The sequence below is a fragment of the Gymnoscopelus braueri genome (genome assembly GCF_963280865.1).
Source record: "Gymnoscopelus braueri genome assembly, chromosome: 10".
NCBI classification, from domain to species: Eukaryota; Metazoa; Chordata; class Actinopteri; order Myctophiformes; family Myctophidae; genus Gymnoscopelus; species Gymnoscopelus braueri.
This window is the reverse complement of record NC_137611.1, coordinates 11,851,917-11,873,122: the sequence shown is the minus strand read 5'-3', so window position 1 is coordinate 11,873,122 and position 21,206 is coordinate 11,851,917. Positions and strand designations below refer to the sequence as shown.

General features: G+C 42.9%; 1 protein-coding gene across 4 annotated transcripts in view; it reads left to right on the top strand.

The window, feature by feature from the left end:
• camsap2b (calmodulin regulated spectrin-associated protein family, member 2b) overlaps window positions 1–21,206 on the top strand; it is a 73,081-nt gene that overhangs the window by 44,014 nt on the left and 7,861 nt on the right. For 3 of the 4 annotated variants that reach the window (XM_080439009.1, XM_080439010.1, XM_080439012.1), the window contains 14 exons: window positions 163–302; window positions 3,953–4,043; window positions 4,705–4,812; window positions 5,425–5,494; window positions 5,789–6,079; window positions 7,912–8,468; window positions 9,407–9,648; window positions 11,260–11,406; window positions 11,818–12,055; window positions 12,727–12,916; window positions 14,176–14,484; window positions 16,082–16,496; window positions 19,946–20,082; window positions 20,915–21,129. In XM_080439009.1, the coding sequence (XP_080295135.1) occupies window positions 163–302; window positions 3,953–4,043; window positions 4,705–4,812; window positions 5,425–5,494; window positions 5,789–6,079; window positions 7,912–8,468; window positions 9,407–9,648; window positions 11,260–11,406; window positions 11,818–12,055; window positions 12,727–12,916; window positions 14,176–14,484; window positions 16,082–16,496; window positions 19,946–20,082; window positions 20,915–21,129 (3,150 nt within the window). The remainder of the gene's footprint in view (window positions 1–162; window positions 303–3,952; window positions 4,044–4,704; window positions 4,813–5,424; window positions 5,495–5,788; window positions 6,080–7,911; window positions 8,469–9,406; window positions 9,649–11,259; window positions 11,407–11,817; window positions 12,056–12,726; window positions 12,917–14,175; window positions 14,485–16,081; window positions 16,497–19,945; window positions 20,083–20,914; window positions 21,130–21,206) is intronic. The other variant, XM_080439011.1, reaches the window with a different exon arrangement.

Genomic DNA, 21,206 nt, shown 5'->3' with positions numbered 1-21,206 from the left:
TGTGTGTGTGTGTGTGTGTGTGTGTGTGTGTGTGTGTGTGTGTGTGTGTGTGTGTGTGTGTGACTGCGCGTGCATGCGTGTGTGTGCGTGTGTGTGTGTGTGTGTGTGTGTGTGCGTGCGTGTGCGCGACCCCTCCCTGTGTGTGTGTGTGTGTGTGCGCAGATATCTGCTTGAAGGAGACCATGTCTCTGGCAGACAGTCTGTACAACCTGCAGCTGCTGCAGGAGTTCTGCAGGGACAGTCTGAACCACTGCTGCCACTTCAGCCTGGAGGACCTGCTCTACGCGCACGCCTCCGTCAAGGTAGGACAGAAGAAGAAGACACACGCTCTATATATACTGTATACCATTGGTTCTCAAAGTGGGGTCCGGGGACCCCCAGGGGTCCTTGAGGGGGTTCCTTCCAGGGGGTCCCCAGCTAAATGTTTTAATATAGCATCACAATATTTTTTTTACCTTTTATACTTTGGCTATTAAAAAATAGCAGATCTACAGTACAAGTTCATAGCGCAGCACCGAGTGCCGTGCTATGAGCTTGTAGATCTGCTATTTTTGAAAAAACTTGAAAATGTCTGCAAATCTTTGAATATATAAAAAAATTTAAGCGAACATTTGTAACTCAAATCCCTGATTCTGGGGGTCCCTGGAACAAAATATTTTGAGATGGGGGTCCGTGGCCAAATACATATCATTTGTGGGTCTATGCGAGACGCTCTATTCCCAAACAGGGGGTCGGGACCCATTTGTGGGTCTCTTTTTGCTTATTTTTTTATTATTATTATTTCAAAAGATTAAAAAAAGATTTTTACAAATATATTCGCAGTTTTTCAAGTAAAACAAATTAAAAAAAAATTCAATTAATTTCATTAATACAATAATATAAAATAAAAAAAATATATATATAAATAATCATCTTTAAATAATAATAAATTCTACAATTCCACAAATTCCACAACAACTTTTAAGAAGTAGTGAAAATAGCAGATCTACAAGCTCACAACGCGTTGCGGAGCTAAAAAGGTTTGGGAACCACTTCTCTATACTGCATAAACACGCTTCCGTAAAAGGTAGGAGAGAAGAAGAGGAGGCGGCATTTGTTTGTTTGAGAAATGATTTGGTGTAAAGGCTTATGCATTGGTGGTACAATCACAGATCTTCAAGCTAACAAAGCGACTTGTTGTTAGTTTGTTTGAAGATCTATTGTTGTTGGCAATCAACGCCACCGTGCAAGGAGGGTACTGTTTTTAGTAGTATTTTTCAGAAGCAAAAGTAAAATAAAAAAAAACAATGTGTGTGCGTGTGTGTGTGTGTGTGTGTCTGTACCCTCCGGGCCGAGTCTCCCCAGTCACCCATGGGAGCACAGAGGGTGCTCTGAGGAGCTTCACACCCCCCCCCATCCCCGTCCCCTCCTGGCTCCCTTGTTCTCCTCTCTCAGACCTCTCTGCTGTGTTTATCACACAGAGACATCTAGGATCATCCTCGCAGATATAGCAGCAGAAGAACCTGCTGATTCACAGTAACACCGTTGCTCCAAGCGGAGGATTAGTTAGTTTATAGTTCAGTCCCGAGGTTGAAATGCTCTCCTGACTTCTTTTCACACTTTACTTTGCTTAATCCGACGCGGTGTGAGCTTGTAGATCGGCCATTTGTTGGACGTGCGATGCCTTTTTATGACGTAAGTATACTTCGGGGCTTAAATTGGGAGGTTTTGAATGTGATTCAGTCAGTTTATCTATAGGGCCACTGTGTCTTCTGGCCTGGCCCAGGAGGAATAGCTGGACCCCTCCTACAGCCAGTGTGGGTAAACAGCATGCCAGGGCACAGAGCGTGGGCAGAGAGAGGCATTAGGATTCTAGTCACGGTCCGGCCTGTCATCCATCTGAAGAAGGGGGCTTTCCATTCCTTTAAAAACAACACAAAACGCTCAGTTTTGAAACTCTCACACTCTCTCAATTCGCTCTTTCCCTCCCATCTTCCTCTTTTCCGTGCCTTTCACACTTTTTGTCTGTGTGTGTCCTGTCTGTGTGTGTGTGTGTATGGAGCGGACAGTGCTTATACAAGTAGGCAAAAGGGAAAGAGAGGAGAATGACAAAACCGGCCCTGAAGAGCGGCCAAAGATCCCTGGCGCGGTTCCCGTCCGGCCATTGCCTAACCTCCCACTGAATCCCATTCGCACTGTGTGTGTGCGTGCGTATGTGCGTGTGTGCGGGCGTTTGCATGCATGCGCGCGCACGCGCGTGTGCGTGTGTTTGTGTGTGAAAGAGATGGACACAGAGAAAGAGAGAGGCCTTTGATTTAATATGTTGCATGAAAAGAATTACTGTCACCCATTCCTGCAGTATATTATTTTTCGTTTCCAAAATTATAGACCAACTTCAAACAAACCATGAAGCTGTTCAGGCAACTTTTAGGCCTAACTATTAGGCTATCTATTTGGCTAACTGTCGGATAACTGTTGGATAACCTTTAGGCTATCTATTAGGCTATAACTGTTTGATAACTCTTGGGGTAACTAACTGTTAGTTGTGGTTTTGTGGTGTTCATTATATCACAGTTTAAAGGGGAAAGGCCCCACCGGTCTGTGTTTCTCTACAGATGAAATGATGCGTGGAAGTTTCCAGAAGCATCATTAATGTGTTTCTCGTGGTTCTGGGTCAGTCAGTCTCAGAGCTTGTTGCATCCATGTGTGCAGGAGCTGTATATTTAAACTCCAGTCCAGATGGTATATTTGGCAGTTTGATTACGGGTTAGACATTAAAGAACAAACAGCCTCCCTTAAATGCACACCACACACACACACACACGCACACGCACACGCACACGCACCGCACGCACACGCACACGCACACGCACACGCACACGCACACGCACACACAGAGAGAGATGTGCACAAACACACAACATACACCCATGCATGCTGCACATACATGTGCGCACATTCATCCAGTTCCTTGGCAACAGTTGCCAGGCTGTGACCTTGATCCTTTGATCTATTTGAAAAGCTGCATATTGTTTCAATTGGCCACCCTGTTGCATCTCAGCAGTGACATCTGGTGGAGAGGAGCTGCTCCTACAACTACACAGTACAATTCTCAAATAAGGTTAAATTGAACGAAAGCTCTGGATTTGCGTACTGCTCAGCGTGTGGTCATGCTAAAAACTACAAAAATGAGCTTTGATGTGTGTGTGTGTGTGTGTGTGTGTGTGTGTGTGTGTGTGTGTGTGTGTGTGTGTGTGTGTGTGTGTGTGTGTGTGTGTGTGTGTGTGTGTGTGTGTGTGTGTGTGTGTGTGTGTGTGTGTGTGTGTGCGTGTCAGTGTCAAAATTTGATTTAGTTTTAGTAGTCAATTTTGACAATAAAATTCAATTTAGTCATATTTTAGTCATCTGAACTTTTTTACTTTTAGTCTAGTTTTAGTCGGCTAAATATTATTCGATTTTAGTCAACTAAATCTACAGTTGATTTAGTTGACTAAAATGTGTTTTGACGGGCCTTGATGATCGCACACAGCTGTGTGCGACACGTTGTGAGCTTGTAGATCGGATCTTTTTGGAGCACACGCAACCAAGCATAAAATGAATTGTCTTAGTTCTACTGGATCTCTTCTCCACTAGTCTCTCCCTAACATTTTCGTCTAGTTTTTATTTGTTGACGAAATTGTCTGTGTATTTAGTCATAGTTTTAGTCCTCACAGCTTAGTTTGTTTTTAGATTTTATTTAGTTTTCGTCAGTTAAAAGAGGTAGTTGACGACCATTTTTCGTAATAGTTTTAGTCAACAAAATTAACACTGGTGTGTGTGTGTGTGTGTGTGTGTGTGTGTGTGTGTGTGTGTGTGTGTGTGTGTGTGTGTGTGTGTGTGTGTGTGTGTGTGTGTGTGTGTGTGTGTGTGTGTGTGTGTGTGTGTGTGTGTGTGTGTGTGTGTGTGTGTGTGTGTGTGTGTGTGTGTGTTGCAGAGCAACTACCTGGTGTTTATGGCCGAGCTCTTCTGGTGGTTTGAAGTGGTGAAGCCCTCCTTCGTCCAGCCCAGAGTCTTCGACCCTGAAGGTACAGTCACAGTCATCATTACATATTAAAATATGAATGATAATAATCTACTTTAATTATACATATCGCTATACAGTCGTGATCATGTGAGATCATGTAAGAGTTAAATGTGAAAGTCTAATGTTAACGGCGTCGCAAACTGAAAATAGCCAATCTATAAGCTCACAACGCGTCTCATCCGCAACACGTTGTGAGCTTATAGATCGGCTATTTTCGGTCTCAATGCCATCGTACAACAAAGTATAAACCAAGCTTAAAGGGATAGTTCACCCCCAAAATGACATTTTTTCTATCGATTAGTCACCCCATGGAGACTTGAATTCATGGATATTGTTTTGTTGTTGTCTCATTCCTAAGCCAATAATTTGATGACCGGCAGCGGTTCCGGTAGGAGACACAAAGAGTCTCCTTTGTGTCTCCTACCGGAACCGCTGCCTGGCTACCGGTCCGCTGGTTATCAAAGTATTGGCTTAGGAATGCGACAAAAACTAAAAAATACCCCATGGAGACCAAATATTAGTCTCCATGGGGTGACTAATCGATAGAAAAATTGTTTTTTTTGGGGTGAACTATCCCTTTAAGTTATAATAACAAGGCTCTCAGAATGTCTGAAGGACATATTTTTTAATGTTCTGTTTTGTGTTGGTCTCTGTTACTGTAGCAGCGTGGGAGCCTGTCCCGTCCTGTAGAAACATGGCCCCTGTGTCCAGCCCTGTCAAACAGAGCTATGCAGACAGACCTGACAGCCTGGAGCACATACCTGCTGCAGGTAATAACAACGCTTATCACCTATGTATTAATCATGGTATTTCATAAAAAACGTTTATTTGTTGTCTTATACTTTCAACCTGTAGGCCAACATGCTGTACCGTACTGCACTGTATCGCCAACAACTCCTAGATGTTCATTCAGTCTGGTTGTGTGTTTCAGTTTGTTTTGTGGCTTACAGCACCATCTGGTGGACATAGTTTCTAGACAGCCACACAGATACATACATATATATGTACATAGACAGCTTCAGGGAGCTTCATTACACTAATTCTACACTTGCTTCGTGCAGCTAATAACACTTGAGTGTACATGAGTGTTTAATCTCTGGGTCGGTTCAGAAAACGATGGCAAGGGAACTGAAATTAAAGGGTTCTTCTCCTGTTCCTATAAGCAATTACACATCAAGTGTCCTTGACTAACGGACTCAAGTTCCATTGTTTCGAGTGTTAGTGTTGTGTGTGTGTGTGTGTGTGTGTGTGTGTGTGTGTGTGTGTGTGTGTGTGTGTGTGTGTGTGTGTGTGTGTGTGTGTGTGTGTGTGTGTGTGTGTGTGTGTGTGTGTGTGTGTGTGTCTGTGAGCTCACATTAATGCATCTGTGTCTCTGGTCCCAGGCATCATAAAGAGGTCCACCTCCATGTCCTATGTGGATGGCTGTGTAGGAACCTGGCCCAAAGAGAAACGGTTAGTATCTCCCAGGCCATGAATAAAGTCATATTACAGTTCACGAGATGTATCTTAACCCATTAAAACCAGGAACGCATCTGTGTAACCACTTTAACCATTATTTTATACTTCGGCTATTCAAAAATAGCAGATATACAAGCTCGTAGTGCGGCACCGAGTGCCGCACTACGAGCATCTCTGTCATGACAATGCATGTAAATGCTGCCGCGCGGGGACGCGGCCCCTCCCCTTCCCTCCCCTTGTTTGAGTTTTGAAGTATATTTCTCTCTCCTTGATCCCTCTCTCATACAGCTCCTCAACTCGGGGAATCTCCTTTGAGATTCCCCTGGACGGGGACCCCGGCTCGCCCGCGTCCCCGCGCGGCGGCGGCATGACCCGCTCCGCCAGCACCGAGGGCCTGGGCTTCAAGATCCACCACGCGCCCCCCCGAGGGGCCATGATGAGGCGCCACGTCTCCATGGTGCCCGTCAACATGAACGGACAGAGCGGCGGCAAACACATATTACCCGAGGAGGACGAGGACTTCACCTCCCATAAGCCCGTGGGGCGGAACAACACCTTCTCAATCAAGAACCAGCGCAGGTGCGGTGGGGGAGTGGCATTTTGACATTATCATTGCTGAATGAAGACGTTTTAATGAGCCCTTCCTTTTTAGGACAGTGGTTCTCAAACCTTTTTCATGTGAAGGACCCCCAAAATGATACTTGTATTTGGCTGTGGTCCCCCACCTGAAAATGTTTTGTGCCAGGGAAAAATTCTAAATTAAAAATGTTCCAATACTTTCAAGATATATATATATATATTTTTTAATAGTAGATTCGCAGAGCGGCACGAAGTGATGCGCTGTGAGCTTGTATATCTGCTATTTTTGAATAGCCAACGTGTAAAATCTAGATAAAGTGGTCAAAATGATTGTGACGCTATATTAAAGAGGTGGTGCCATGGTTTTGCACTTTTTCTGTTTTTCATGTGTCTATGAGGTTGATAGAACTTCATTAAGCCCCCTGGTGGTGTTTTTATGGTGTTTTATGTCTTCTCTGACTATTTTGAGTTTCTACCTGGAGGCTAAAACCTTGAGGGTCAAACGTGCTAATAGAGAAACAGCGCTTTAGTGACATAGTAAAAACATACCCTCCCCCTCATTATCATAACACAACAGGTGTGGGCATGAGGAGGAGGAGGGACTAGGGCAGGTGGGTGGTGCTAAGGTGTTGGAGGAGGTGCTAAGGTGAGAACCAGGTATACTTAATGAACTGGAGGCGTGTCCACATAAAAACATAATTTTAACAATTTCTGTACACTTTTTTGAAAAAAATCTTCCTCCTAGTATAACCATAATACCTGATGATTATGTTCTAGGGGGGGGGGGAATCACTGAAAATCACGGCACCCCGTCTTTAACTAATTCTGCTGGGGACCCCCTGGAACCCACCCGAGGACCCCTGAGGGGGTCCCCGTACTCCACTTTGAGAACCACTGTCTGTCTGTTTTATACTGTATCACCCTAAATCGTTCTCGGATTTCGATTCACAACATTAGATATTAATATCCTTTATTTGAATGTTTACAACCCTGCAGATAATATGTCTAGGAATAAGGGAAGCAACAAGCTGTCGGTATTGTCAGCCAAACGCTGCCATTCATTGTTCAGTGTGGCCAATATAAACAGAAATGACAACATTACAAAAACAGGAAAAGGTGAGCAGACCGGAGATGTTGACCAGAGGGGAATTGCCTCCGCAGAAGCAGATGGTGTGTTGACCGCTCCTAATTGATGGAGAAACACACTGCACCATATAACAACATACAGAGGGACAAGACACAGGGGAAGAAAAGGGAAAACAATCAATAAAGGGCAGCAGCCTTTCATTGATTTATAAATTTTTAACCCATTTAGACCGGGGAAAGAATCTGTGTAATTTATTTGATTTCTTTGGCTATTCAAAAATAGCAGATATACAAGCTCATTGCGCTACGAGTTTGTAGATCTGCTATTTTTGAAAAATCGTTAAAAGTTGTGCAAATCTTTGAATATATATATATTTCTTTTAAAGCAAACGTTTGTAGCTCAAATCTTCTAAATCCTAAAGGTTTTCTGAAAAACGTATGTTGCTGTATATCAGTGGAGCTCAAACTTTTTCATGTCAAGGACCACCCAAAATGTTATTTATTTGGCCGGGGACCCCCATCTCAAAATATTTAGTTCCAGGGAGGGACCCCCATGAAGCAAAGATTTGAGTCAAAAATGTTCCCTTTAAAAAGATATGTATTAAAAAATCTGCACAAATGTTCATGATTTTTCTTTTATAGCCCAAAGAAATCTTAAAATGACACAGATGCGTTCCCGGTCTTAATGGACTAAAAAGAACTTAAGAGTTCACAACAGTTCTTTCATCCACATCTCTCTCCTGCAGGTACCCCAATGGAGTCCTCCCAGACAGCAACCACCACCCCAGCGGCGCCGACCACAGCGTCAACCACAGCGGTCACGCCAGCCCGTCGACCCCCCCGAGCATCGAGGAGGCCCTGAAGATCATCCACGACACGGAGCGGCCGCACGCCAGCCTGGGCCTGGGGGGCGACGACAGCTGCTTCTTCCTCCATCACGGAGCAGAACCCCCAACGACAGACGACCACGGCGACCACCACGACCCCCCGGGGGCCCGGGGCGCCCCAGGCGGAGGAGACGCCGACGACGACCCGGGTTCGGCCGCGGCCAAGGCCGGGCGGCTGGACGACCACGACCCCAACTCGGCCTCCACGGAGGAGGTGGACACGGGCATCCACGTGAGGACGGAGGACATCCAGAGCCTGGATGGTGAGGACTCGTCCTCTCTGAGAGACTATTCCGACATAGACCCCGACTGTGAGGCCATGACCACCAGGTCCTGTCCCATACCGGACAGGGCGGAGGAGACGGAGCGACCCGGGAGGGGAGACGCCAACCCCGGGAGGGAGAGGGGGGATGAGGGTGAGAGCATATGGGCCTTTCGCAATTATTGCATATTTACATAATTATTCATAATTATTACAGTGCCTGATTGCAGTTATTTTGAGCTAATCACAATTATTTTTGCATAATCATTAGAATGGTTTCCTTTCCGCTGTATAACACCAGTATAGAATTATGAAGGATTTTGCATGTTTTGGCCATAGTACATTATTTATTTTGATTATCGGTCATTTCTTTGTATATTTAAGTTATTTGTCATATCTGCCCTCTGCCATCTTTGATAACAAAGCCTAAATGGTGATCAGAAATGTAATTGTCATTTATATGTTTCATTGTTCAATGCCAAAAAAAAACAGTGGTGGAAGAAGTACTCAGATATTTTACTTAAGTAAAAGTAGCACTACCACAATGTAGAAATACTCTGTTACAAGTAAAAGGCCTGTGTTCGAAATGTTACTTGAGTAAAAGTACAAAAGCATTGGCATCAAAATATACTTAAAGTACCAAAAGTGAAAGTACTAAAATGTTTGAAAATAGCAGACCTACAAGCTCACAAAGCGTCGCGATGCGACGCGTTGTGAGCTTGTAGATCTGCTATTTTCAAATAGCCTATAAATAAAACAGGGCTAAAGTGGTTACTGGTTAATGTATGTTTTATAATATAATATGTTTTATATGCAAAGTAACTAGTAACTCAAGTTTTCAAATAATTGTAGTGGAATAAAAGTACAATATTTGCCTCTGTAGATGTAGCGGAGTAGAAGTAAAAAGTATTGAAAATTGGAAATAATCCACTAGTAGTAAAGTAAAAGTATACCTCAAAATTGTACTTAAGTACAGTACTTGAGTAAATATACTTAGTTACTTTACACCACTGCCAAAAAACACAATTAAATCATTAAATCGCAATTATTCGTATGACAATCATCAACTGAAATGTCCCTGTACGGTGCCAGCTCTAGGCGAGAGGAGCAGCCCCTGCCCCGGGTCGGTGCCCATGCTGCCCAGATCGCAGTCGGCCAGCCCCGCCTCGTCCTCGGGGGGCTCCGGGGCGGCGAGCGCCCTGGTGCGGATGACCAGCTTCGCCGAGCAGAAGTTCCGGAAGCTGGAGGGTCGGAGCAGCGGAGGAACCACGCCGGAGAGCTCTGAACTCAACGTGCCGTACACACACCACCGCAACAGAGCCATGTCACCCGAGGTTGGTAACCCACTCATGTCCCTATTAACCCATTAAGACTGGGGAACGCATCGGTGTCATTTTAAGATTTCTTTGGCTATTCAAAAATAGCAGATTTAGAAGCTCATAGGGTGGCACTGAGTGCTGCGCAATGAACTTGTAGATCTGCTTTTTTTTTTATCGTGAAAATTTGAATCTTTGAATATATATTTTTTCAAGCGAACATTTTTAACTCATGTTACAACTTCTGGGGGTCCCTGGAACAACATATTTTGAGATGGGGGTCCACGGCCAAGTACATCGTTTTGGGTGGTCCTTGACATGAAAAAGTTTGAGAACCACTGATATTATAGTACGTTTTTTTTTCCAAAATTTAGAAGACATTTGTAGAATCCCCAGAAGCAAAGATTTGAGTTACAAATGTTTGCTTTAAAAATATATATATTCAAAGATTTGCAAAAAATAATTAAATTTAGCCGAGGTGTCAATAATAGCAACACATCCTACCTCCATGACAAAATATCCAAAGGTCCGATATCCAGGTATGAAAATATCCACAACAAACTTGCTCCAAGGACAGAGCGAGCTACACAGCTGTGATTAATTCCATCAGATTAATGAGCGGGGGAGGGGAATCACCTCAGTTTGTTTGGTAGTAAAATTAGTATGAAGGTGTCTTATCAATGAGGACCTTTTGGTGGATGAGTGATAGGAAAAATGTTCTGAGGTTGGATGGATTAATTTGGAGCATGTAGCTGCCTTCTGTCATACTTGTAACCTTGTTTCAAAAAGTGCTACACAAAATCAAGTATATTATTATTATCGACTCCAGATTGAATTTCCCCAGGGGTCCTTGAAGGGGTTCCAGGGGGTCCCCTGCCAAATGATTGATAACAAAATCGATGGACCTTTATGGGTCTGTAACTCTGAAAGTGTACAAATGGAACCAAATGGACCTGGTCATATGATTCCATTTGTACACTCTCAGAGTTATAAATTAACACAGATTGATACTACAGTGTAGATTGGGGTCCCAAAATCTCTTATGGGGGTCCCTGGCATATCTTTTCAAATGGGGGTCCGTGGGCTAATATCAATATGTGTCAATTCGGGGGTCCTTGGCATGAAAAAGTTTGGGAACGACAGTCATAGACTTGGTCACATGAAGTCTGAAAGTCACACTGGAGCCACACCGTTCTCACATGGACCCTGAGATGCACGTGATTCCATTTTGAGCTTTAATGTCACCCTAGTCTCGCATGGCCAGACTGTTGCCTCCCACAATTTTCAAATGTTTCCTGTCATACAGTCTGGGACCCAGAAGCTCTGATCATGATTAAAATATAAAGCGGATGTGAAGCCTCCTCCCCACTTCCGTTTCGTCTTTAGAGTCGCGCAAATGTATCCTAATATAAATCAAAATCATCTAAGTATATTTAGCTTGATGCTGAGCAGAAATGGAAATTAAAAAATATAATGTAAAGATATTTTAAAATATATTTTTGTGAACGGAAGTGCAAGCTTCCACTCTTGGAGGTGTAGTTCCAGACTCTATATACTGTAGCATTCGGAGATTGTGGAATAGTTGTCTGGCTACGTGAGACTAATGTCACCCCAACCACCTCCCTCCAGGTCTCTGGTCCTCCACTGCCAATCACATCTCCTTCTCCAGCCACGCCCTCCCCCAGAGACCCGTCCCACCTGCTGGCCTCTGAGATGGTCCACCTGAAGATGAAGCTGGAGGAGAAACGCAGGGCCATCGAAGCCCAGAAGAAGAAGGCAAGTGGGGAGGGATGGAGGGATGAGTAGATGGATGGAAGGATCCTAGGAGTGAAACAGTTCATTGAACTAATCCATTTAATTAATAATAAATAAATATTTTTTTTAATAAAATATTTTGAACAAAAACAAACTCATGCGTCGTTGTACAACTAATAATGTAGCCTACATTTTAATCAGACTAATCAATATAGTTGATTATAAAAAATCTATTCAAAGTTTTGATATACATAAAAAAAAAAGAAATGCACCCCAAAAAACTTGATTAATTGAATTAGAGGTAATTCAATTCATCGCTAATTATTATTCCAAAAAACTTCCCCCGAAAAAAACATGCAGCCCTAGATGAATGGATGGAATATATTATTATTACAGCTGACGACATGAATGCCATCTCTTTGTACCTCCCAGGTGGAAGCAGCCTTCACTCGCCACCGGCAGAAGATGGGGAGAACGGCTTTCCTCAACGTGGTGAGGAGGAAAGGTGTGACCCCTCCCGTCAGCCCCAGCCAGCAGGGGGCAGCAGAAGAGCCCTCCTCCCCGCACGCCCTCACCCCCTCCATGGATGGCGGCGAGGGCAGCCTGGCACGGGCAGAGAGGTGCAAACCAGATGGTGCAGCTCCCAAATCCCCCTGTGAGGACGGTGGAGGTAGGTGACTTACAAGAGAATAGAATAGAACTGAACTGAATAGACATTTGTATTTATCTATAAGTGCTCTATCCTCCAGAGCAGTGTTTCTCAAATGCAGTGGTGGAAAGTAACGAAGTACATTTACTCAAGTACTGTACTTATTAAGTACAATTTTGAGTTCTTTTTTTACTTTACTGGAGTATTTCCAATTTTCAGTACTTTTACTTCTACTCCACTACATCTCAGAGGCAAATATTGTACTTTTACTCCATTGCAATTATTTGATAACTTTAGTTACTAGTTACTTTGTAGATCTTGATTATTATTACAAAACATACATTAACCACTTCGACCCTACATTTCGACCATTTGAAAATTGCTGATGTACAAGCTCACAATGCATCGGGTTGCGACGCGTGAGTTTGTAGATCGGCTATTTTCAAAAGAGTTTTACACATTTGAAAACTTGTGAAATTGGACATTCTGCATAATGAGTACTTTCTACTTTTGGTACTTTAAGTACATTTTGATACCAATACTTTTGTACTTCTACTGAAGTAAATTTTGAATTCCGGACTTTTACTTGTAACAGAGTATTTCTACATTGCAGTATTGATACTTATACTTAATTTAAAAAATGAACTTTTTCCACCACTGCTGACTAATCAACTGATGTGGGTTGTGTGCAGGTATGACTCCAGGCGAGGTGGACCTCACAGAGTACACACGCTCCATAGAGAGGTTGAACACGTCTCTGGGCTTCCTGCAGACAGAGATGCAGAGACTGGCCTCACAGCAGGAGAAGATCATGGCCATGAGAGTTGACCAGCACCAGCAGCAGTCCTGGGTCATCCCTCCTCCTGCTCCCTCACCACACAGGTACTCTTTCTTTTAGCTACTGTTGACACGGTGGTCCCGGGAGGGACCCCATGTTGAGAACCGCTGATCTAAACCAGTGGTTCTCACAAAGTGTGGTCCGGGGACCCCCCAGGGGTCCTTGGGGAGGTTCCAGGGGGTCCCCAGCTAAATTTGTTTATATAGCATCCCACAACTTTATCCATCTTTTATACTTTGGCTATTTTCTTGTTTTTAAACACACATCTTGTACATCTGATACATCTTCTCTTCTGGGACACAAAGTAATTTCAGATGGGGGTCCGTGGCCAAATACATATCATTTTGACATGAAAAGAGTTTGAGAAACACTGATCTAAACAACTAAACAATTAACCCATTAAGACGTGGACCCCCATCTCAAAATGTTTTGTTCCAGGGACCACCCCAGAAGCAAAGATTTGAGTCAAAAATATTGGCTTTAAAAAAATATATATATTCAAAGATTTGCAAAAGATTTTTCTAAATTAGCAGCTCTATGAGCTTGTAGATCTGCTGTTTTTGAATAGCCAAAGAAATAAAAAAAATCACACCCAGTGTGAAGTGGGCGGTGTGATCACAGTGGTCATCACAGTGATGGAAGTTCACTTAAAGAAAAGTAATATTGTGAACCAACACCCCACCATAAATGTGGTTTTTTTAAGTGCATAGTCCTATTTATAGGGCTATGCACAATTGTCATGTTTCACTAGCCAATCACAGTCCTGAATAGACTGTGATTGGCCAATCACGGTGCAGGGTTAGGGGGGTACACTGGTGGCCAATCACATCGCAGGGTTGGGGGGGTGCAAATCCCAAACCTCACATATAGGGGCGGTTTCACCGCCCAAAAATCACACCCAGTGTGAAGTGGGCGGTGTGGTCACAGTGGTCATCACAGTGATGGAAGTTCACTTAAAGAAAAGTAATATTGTGGACCAACCATTGTACACCCCTAACTTAAAAAAGTGCATAGTCCTATTTATAGGGCTATGCACATGTGTCATGTTTCACTAGCCAATCACAGTCCTGAATAGACTGTGATTGGCCAATCACGGTGCAGGGTTAGGGGGGTACAATGGTGGCCAATCACAGCGCAGGGTTGGGGGGGTGCAATGGGTGGGGGGGTACAATGGTGGCCAATCACAGTGCAGCGAATGTCGATGTCCAAACCTCACATATAGGGGCGGTTTCACCCGTCTTAATGAATTAAAGCAGGTCACTTTTATACGGTTGAATTCATCATCCTGAGTCTTCCCCTACAGGCAGCTCAGGGAGCTGCGCAGCAGCAGCGTGGCGGGTCGGGGCTCCGTGGGCTCGCTGTCTCCCATCCTCTCCTCCTCCGGCTCGCCCCGCACTCCCCACCGCTCGCCCGGCGGCATCAAGCGGCGGCCGGCCTCCTTCCACGCCAGGACCCCGCGGACCCCGCGGCCCAACGACCTGAAGGTCACGCCCTTCAGCCGCATGCTCAACACCCCTTGCTCGGTGGACAGCCTGCCCAGGCTGAGGCGCTGCTCCCCCAGCCAGAACCAGACCAGCTCCTTCGCCTACCTGGGCCACGACGAGTATCCCGGGTAGGCCCATACAACATGTCACATACTCTTACATAATCGCCCGATCGCATTTATTTTTGAGCAAATCACAATTATTTTGCATAATCGTTAGAAACACTTTCATTTATCTGTATAAAAACAGCTGGTCATGTTATATTTAATCGCAATCATTGTATGACAATACAATGCATCTGTGTAACCACTTTAACCCATTGAGACCTGAAGCCGATTCTACATGTCTCCTAAATCCCAACAGTTTTCTGAAAAACTTATGTTTCTATATAAGTGGTGCTCAATCTTTTTCATGTCAAGAACCCCCAAAATTATATGTATTTGGCCGCAGACCCCAGTCAAAATATCTTGTCCCAGGGACACCCAGAAGCAAAGATTTGAGTTAAAAATGTTCGCTTTAAAAATATATATATTCAAAGATTTGCACACATTTTCACGATTTTTCAAAAATAGCAGATCTACAAGCTCGTAGCGCGGCACTCGGTGCCGCGCTATGAGCTTGTATATCTGCTATTTTTGAATAGCCCAAAGTGTAAAATAATACTTTTTAGCTCAAATGTAAAAATGACACAGTTCCAGGTCTTAATGGGTTAACCATAATCTTATACTTTGGCTATTAAAAAATTGCAGATCTACAAGCTCAAAGTGCCGCGTTATGAGCTTGTACTGTAGATCTGCATAAAAAAAAAAACATGACCATTTGTGCAAATCTTTGAATATATATATTTTAAAGTGAACATTTGTAACTCAAATCGTTACTTCTGGAGGATTCTACAAAAGTCTTCTAAATCCTAACAGTTCATTTGCTATAATCAGTGGTTCTCAAACTTTTTCATGTCAAGGGCCCCCAAAATGATATGTATTTGGCCCCGCGGACGCCCATCTCAAAATATGTTGTTCCAGGGACCCCCAGAAGCAAAGAAATGTTCGCTTTAAAGATGGGGTGCCATGATATTTTTCAACCCTAAAACCTGATCATAACGTATTATTATTATGTAAGGATTTTTTTCAAAAAAAAAAGAGTGTACAGTAAGTGTTAAAATGTTGTTTTTATGTGGACACGCCTCCAGTTCATTAAGTATACCTGGTTCTCACCTTAGCACCTCCTCCACCACCTTAGCACCACCCACCTGTCCTAGTCCCTCCTCCTCCTCATGCCCACACCTGTTGTGTTATGATAATGAGGGGGAGGGTTTGGCTTTGTGATGTCACTAAAGCGCTGTTTCTCTATTGGCACGTTTGACCCTCAAGGTTTCAAGCCTCCAGGAAGAAACTCCAAATAGTCAGAGAAGACATAAAACACCATAAAAACACCACCGGGGGGCTTAATGAAGTTCTATCAACCTCATAGACACATGAAAAACAGAAAAAGTGCAAAAACATGGCACCACCTCTTTAAAAGATATACTGTACTGTATATATTCAAAGATTTGCACAAATGTTCACGATTGTTCAAAAATAGCAGATCTACAAGCTTATAGCGCGGCATATAAGCTTGTATATCTGCTATTTTTGAGTAGCCAAAGTATAAAATAATGGTTAAAGTGGTTACACAGATGCGTTCCCGGTCAATTCATCAACTAAACTTTTCATGACGTCCCTATAGGCCCGGGCCGAGCCAGAGCCAGAGCCAGAACCAACAGGCCAAGGACGGCCAAGGAAAGGAGAAGGACGAGACAGTGGCGGCGGGGAAGAGTTCCGGCTCTCCTCCAGCCGCCACCAGTGACAAAGAACCAACCACAGGCGAGGGGGAGGAGTCAACGGAGGAGAGGAGGAGAGAGACGGAGCAGTTGAAGAGGTCATTATCAGAGGTACTATGTCAGCCCGGGGGGTCTGACGGCCAGTGGGGCCGCGGCGGCGGCGGCGGTCGGGCGAAGCAGACGGCGGACGGTCACGGCGCCCGTGGAGAAGACTACCACCAGGGCAAGAAGGACCTGCTGGTGGAGGTGCCGCTGTCTGCGGCAGGAGATGGAGAAACCGGCGCAGAGGACCAGAAGATGTGCTGTGGGTTCTTCTTCAAGGTACGTTTAGAGCTACAGAATAGGACTATCAGGGGCTGGGTGTAAAGTAACTAATTACATTTACTCAAGCACTGTATTTAAGTACAATTTTGAGGTATTTTTTACTTTACTGGAGTATTTCCAATTTTCTATACTTTTACTTTACCACTACATCTCAGAGGCAAAGATTATACTTTTACTTTTTACTTAGTTACTAGTTAGTAGTTACTTTGCAGATTTTGATTATTATTACAAAACATACATTAACCACTTCAGCCCTATATACATTTCGGCCATTTGAAAATAGCCGATCTACAAACTCACAATATTGTGAGCTTGTAGATCTGCTATTCTCAGTTAAGTTGTACAATATTGTGAAATGGGACATTCTGCATAATGAGTACTTTTACTTTTGGTACTTTAACCCTTTAACAGTCTGCTCAACCAATTGGTAGAGCACATTTTAAGTCACTATTTCTCATTGACAACATTGCTGAACTTAACTCAACCTGATTGAGCCCTTTCTACCATTTGGTTGAGGTATGTTATGGCAAAAAAAGGTCCACCAGATGTCACTGTTTCCCAGTCACATGGATTCTCAGGTAGCCACTTTTTAGGAAGTGAAAATCAATTAATCCACTCCTGAAAGGTGGGATTTTTTTGGTTGAAATTTCAGAGGTAAGATTTTTTTTTTGTCATATTATCATCTCAGAGGTGTTACTGAACCTGATTATGTAGCTTGATACAATAAAAAAAAATCTAATAATGGTCTAATAATTTTCTGAAAACATGCTCTACCAAACGGGTTGTTTGTCACTTTATGGTAAGTAGTGAAGCTAAACTAAAGTAATTAAAATGTACTATTTGCTATGGATAAATAGGGCTTTTGCTAATTCAGTGTTGTTAATATAATACATATAATGTTATTTCATTATATTTATGTATTAGTATGATTTTATTCCTATCTAAAAAAACATGCTCAACCAAATGGTTGAATTGTCATTTAATGGTAAAGGTTAGTGGTGCTGAAATAAAAAATGGACTATTTTGATGATCTGTGTGATGAAGAAGATGACCAAACAGATGATGCTGATCAACTCTCACAAGCAGAAGAGACTGGGAACATAATGGGAGACATATTTCTCAGTGAATGCATATAAATCAATGTATATGCATGAAACTTTTACCATTACCATAAAGTGACATCTCAACCGTTTGGTAGAGGCCTATATTTGGAAAACTGTTGGGTCTGTTAAAGAAATTATAATTGATAGTTGTTACTATTGCCCCAAATAAATAAAAAATGCAAAGAAATAATTTTTCCAATGCTTTTTTCTTGGGGTGACCTTTAAAGGGTTAAGTACATTTTGATACCAATACTTTTGTACTTTTACTCAAGTACATTTTTAATTCCGAACTTTTACTTAAGTCAAATATGTGAGTACTTTTTCCACCACTGCTACAAAATGCTTATAATGGCAACATATTTGGTTTGAGTCCTGTCTCAACATCACCTCTGTTACTGGTCATTCCTCCTGTCTGCCCTCACTTACCTGCCTCACTCACTGTCCTGTGTTAATCACCATAACATAAATGATCAACCAAAATATTCATATTATAACATATTACATATCGTGTATAAAATAAGGCAACGTAGATGTGTGCATGGCTGTGTTTCAGCCCAAGGTGGCTGTTTGCAGATAGCGTGACATACTGTACAGACATACAGTACAGCAGGACAAACATACAGTGTCATTAGGGTCAACTAAAAAAGATCAGTATATTTGATCAAAAATACTTTTTTTTACTCTAGAGTTTGGACTTAAATGTCAAATGTACTGCATGCAGGACTTTACCGCAATAAATCATTGTCAAATACATGCCTAACTTGCAGCTTTTCTACTGTATCAGTCCCCTGTGGGCTACTGTACTTTCTGTATCGCCATATTTCATTATTTCCCCTCCATACAGCCTTTGATCCATACTAGTCTGCAGTCTGCCAGATGGTGTTTTTTTTGTGCTGTTAACTCAGGCTGAGAGATCCCAAATTGGACCAAATTAACACACAAAGCAGATCAGTGGAGCAACTGCAAATTCGATCACAATTTAACAAAAATACATTAAGTGCTCATTAATAATACAGTCAATATAGCTTACATGCATGGATCTGTAGCTAATAGGGTTGCAGGCAGCAACAGAAGGCTGATCTTACTGTGCATGCTTGGCACACATGACGTGCAGAACTGCGTCTACTGAACCATGAGCTGATCATACAGTACAGTAGATAGCATCAGTGTGTGTATCCATGCAGGCCAAAAGGATGGGATGACCTATTCTTGGGGAGAATGTTACTGAGCTCAGCATCACTTTTCATTATTAAGTGAACTGCTTCATTCAGTAATGGGGATGACAGAGCTGTGTTGGTGCAATGTATCTACTGTAGTGTTAAGGCGGTTACACACCGGCGAATATGCGAATATACGCAAAATTCGGACTCGTTCTGAATAATTAAAAGACGCTTTTTCGCTTCGCTTTTTCGCTCCATGTACGCTTGCATTGACTTTATAAGGTTTTTAAAAAAACGTATTATTCGCATGAAAAAAACGCCCCGGTGTGTAAGGACCTTTATGCTGGTGTGTACCTGATTTACAAGCTCACAACGTGTCGCCATGCGATCCATTGTGAGCTTGTAGATCTGCTAGCGACACGTTGTGAGCTTGAGGATCTGCAGGCGACACGTTGTGAGCTTGAGGATCTGCAATTTGCGAAGTGTGCGACATGGCGAGCAACCAAGTCTAATCAGGCATTAGAGTGCCACTGTAACCTACATGTGAACTGAATATGTTCTGCATTCCTAAAACATTGCTGTAAAATGAAGATTTTCTGTTGAAATGGGTCACATAATGCTGCTACAGTATTTGCCATGTTTTCCCTCAGCCTAATTTGGGCCTGAATCTTGTAGAGCCCGACCGGACCGATACTGGATTTTGGGGGCCGATTCTGATACTGATATGATATGATATTAGGGAGTAAAAATTATATCGATATTTCAGCTGATATTCTCAAACATTTGTGACAAAGTATGTACTTATCGAGGCAGGATATTTTACAGTTTAACAATAAACTGTATTGTCCAAAATGACCCTCAGTGCACTGAAACAGTAACTTAACTGACAATTGTATCACCAATGATTAATGAAAAACAACACAAATACCAAGTATCTTTTTTGCAACACGTTCTGTAAAAACAAGTTTTCTTTTCACAAATGGACAATATATACAGCCAATATAGCCAATATAGCCAATATAGCCAATATCGCTGATAAGATCGGGACTATACAATACGTACCTCATTTGTCCCAGGGAATGTAGATAATGTAGATAGTAGCCCTAATACAGCGATAAAACAGGTGATTAAACCTTGTGGGATAATCTGACCTATGTGGATGTGTTTGTTCTCCTCCCTCCAGGACGACGGGAAGGGAGAGGAGGAACTGGCGGCTAAGAAAGCAGCTCTGCTGGAGAAGAGGCTGAGGAGAGAGAAGGAGAACCAGGAGAGGAAGCAGCAGCAGGAGGCTGACCAGGAGCAGAATAAGGAGGCCGCACGGTCAGTCAGTCTATAGCTGTCTGTCTTCTGTTCCTTCGGCTGTCTGTCTGTCTTCTGTTCCTTCGGCTGTCTGTCTGTCTGTGTGTGTGTCTGACGGCTAACTTGTACCTCGTTGCACGACCCTTTCAACAAGGGTCGCTCGACAAAAATGACACATTTTCAACTGTATTTTTTATGTTGAAACATATATAATTATTTACATATTTTGAACATAAATATTGTTTTTGGAGCAAAAGCAAATAAATGAGCCTTTCCATTTTCCTGTTTCTTACACCCTTGTTAGATTTGGTAGAGTATTACACAACAAAACAACTCGCAGCTGCTTCTTTTATTTACTCTTCTTTTTGTATTACTAGTATTCAGACATGCAAACTTGTAGCTTTTCAGCTACAATAGCCGTTTTGAATCCAAATAGGGCAATTGTGTGACACCTGACCCGAAAACAAAACAAAACATGTTGTCACCTTTTTCACCTCGGGGCTGTTTGCATGCCTGAGTATTATCCAGAGGTCTTATTTGGATAGACCTATACTGTTTGCTTGAGCACAATGTCAAGTACTGTATGTTATTTAGATAGATCATTGTTTACCTGGTGTCCTAGTTTCTTTATAGCACTTAATTATTCTCTTTGCACTCTACAAATATGTGATCATTTACAGTGTGAACTCTAGTCAACAAACGACAGTGTAAATTTTACACTGTCGTTTGTTGACTAGAGTTCATGCCATTTACTCTGATCTCCCACTTGTCACTCTGGATAAGAGCATCTGCTAAATGTGTTCTTGAGATAATAAATTGTAATGTAGATAGTAATCTTGGCCTTCCCTTGTAGGTTGAAAGCAGAGGAAGAGCAGCAGAAGAAGGACGACGAGAAGGCGAGGAGAGACTACATCAAGAACGAGTATCTGAGGAGGAAGCAACTCAAGCTGATGGAGGACATGGATGATGTCATCAAACCCCGACCCGGGAGCCTCAAGAAGAAGCCACGCCCCAAATCCATCCACAGGGACGTCATGGAGTCTCCCAAGCCCCCTGTGCGAGCGACAGGTAAAACGCACACACGCACGCACGCACACACACGCACACGCACACACACACACACACACACACACACACACACACAC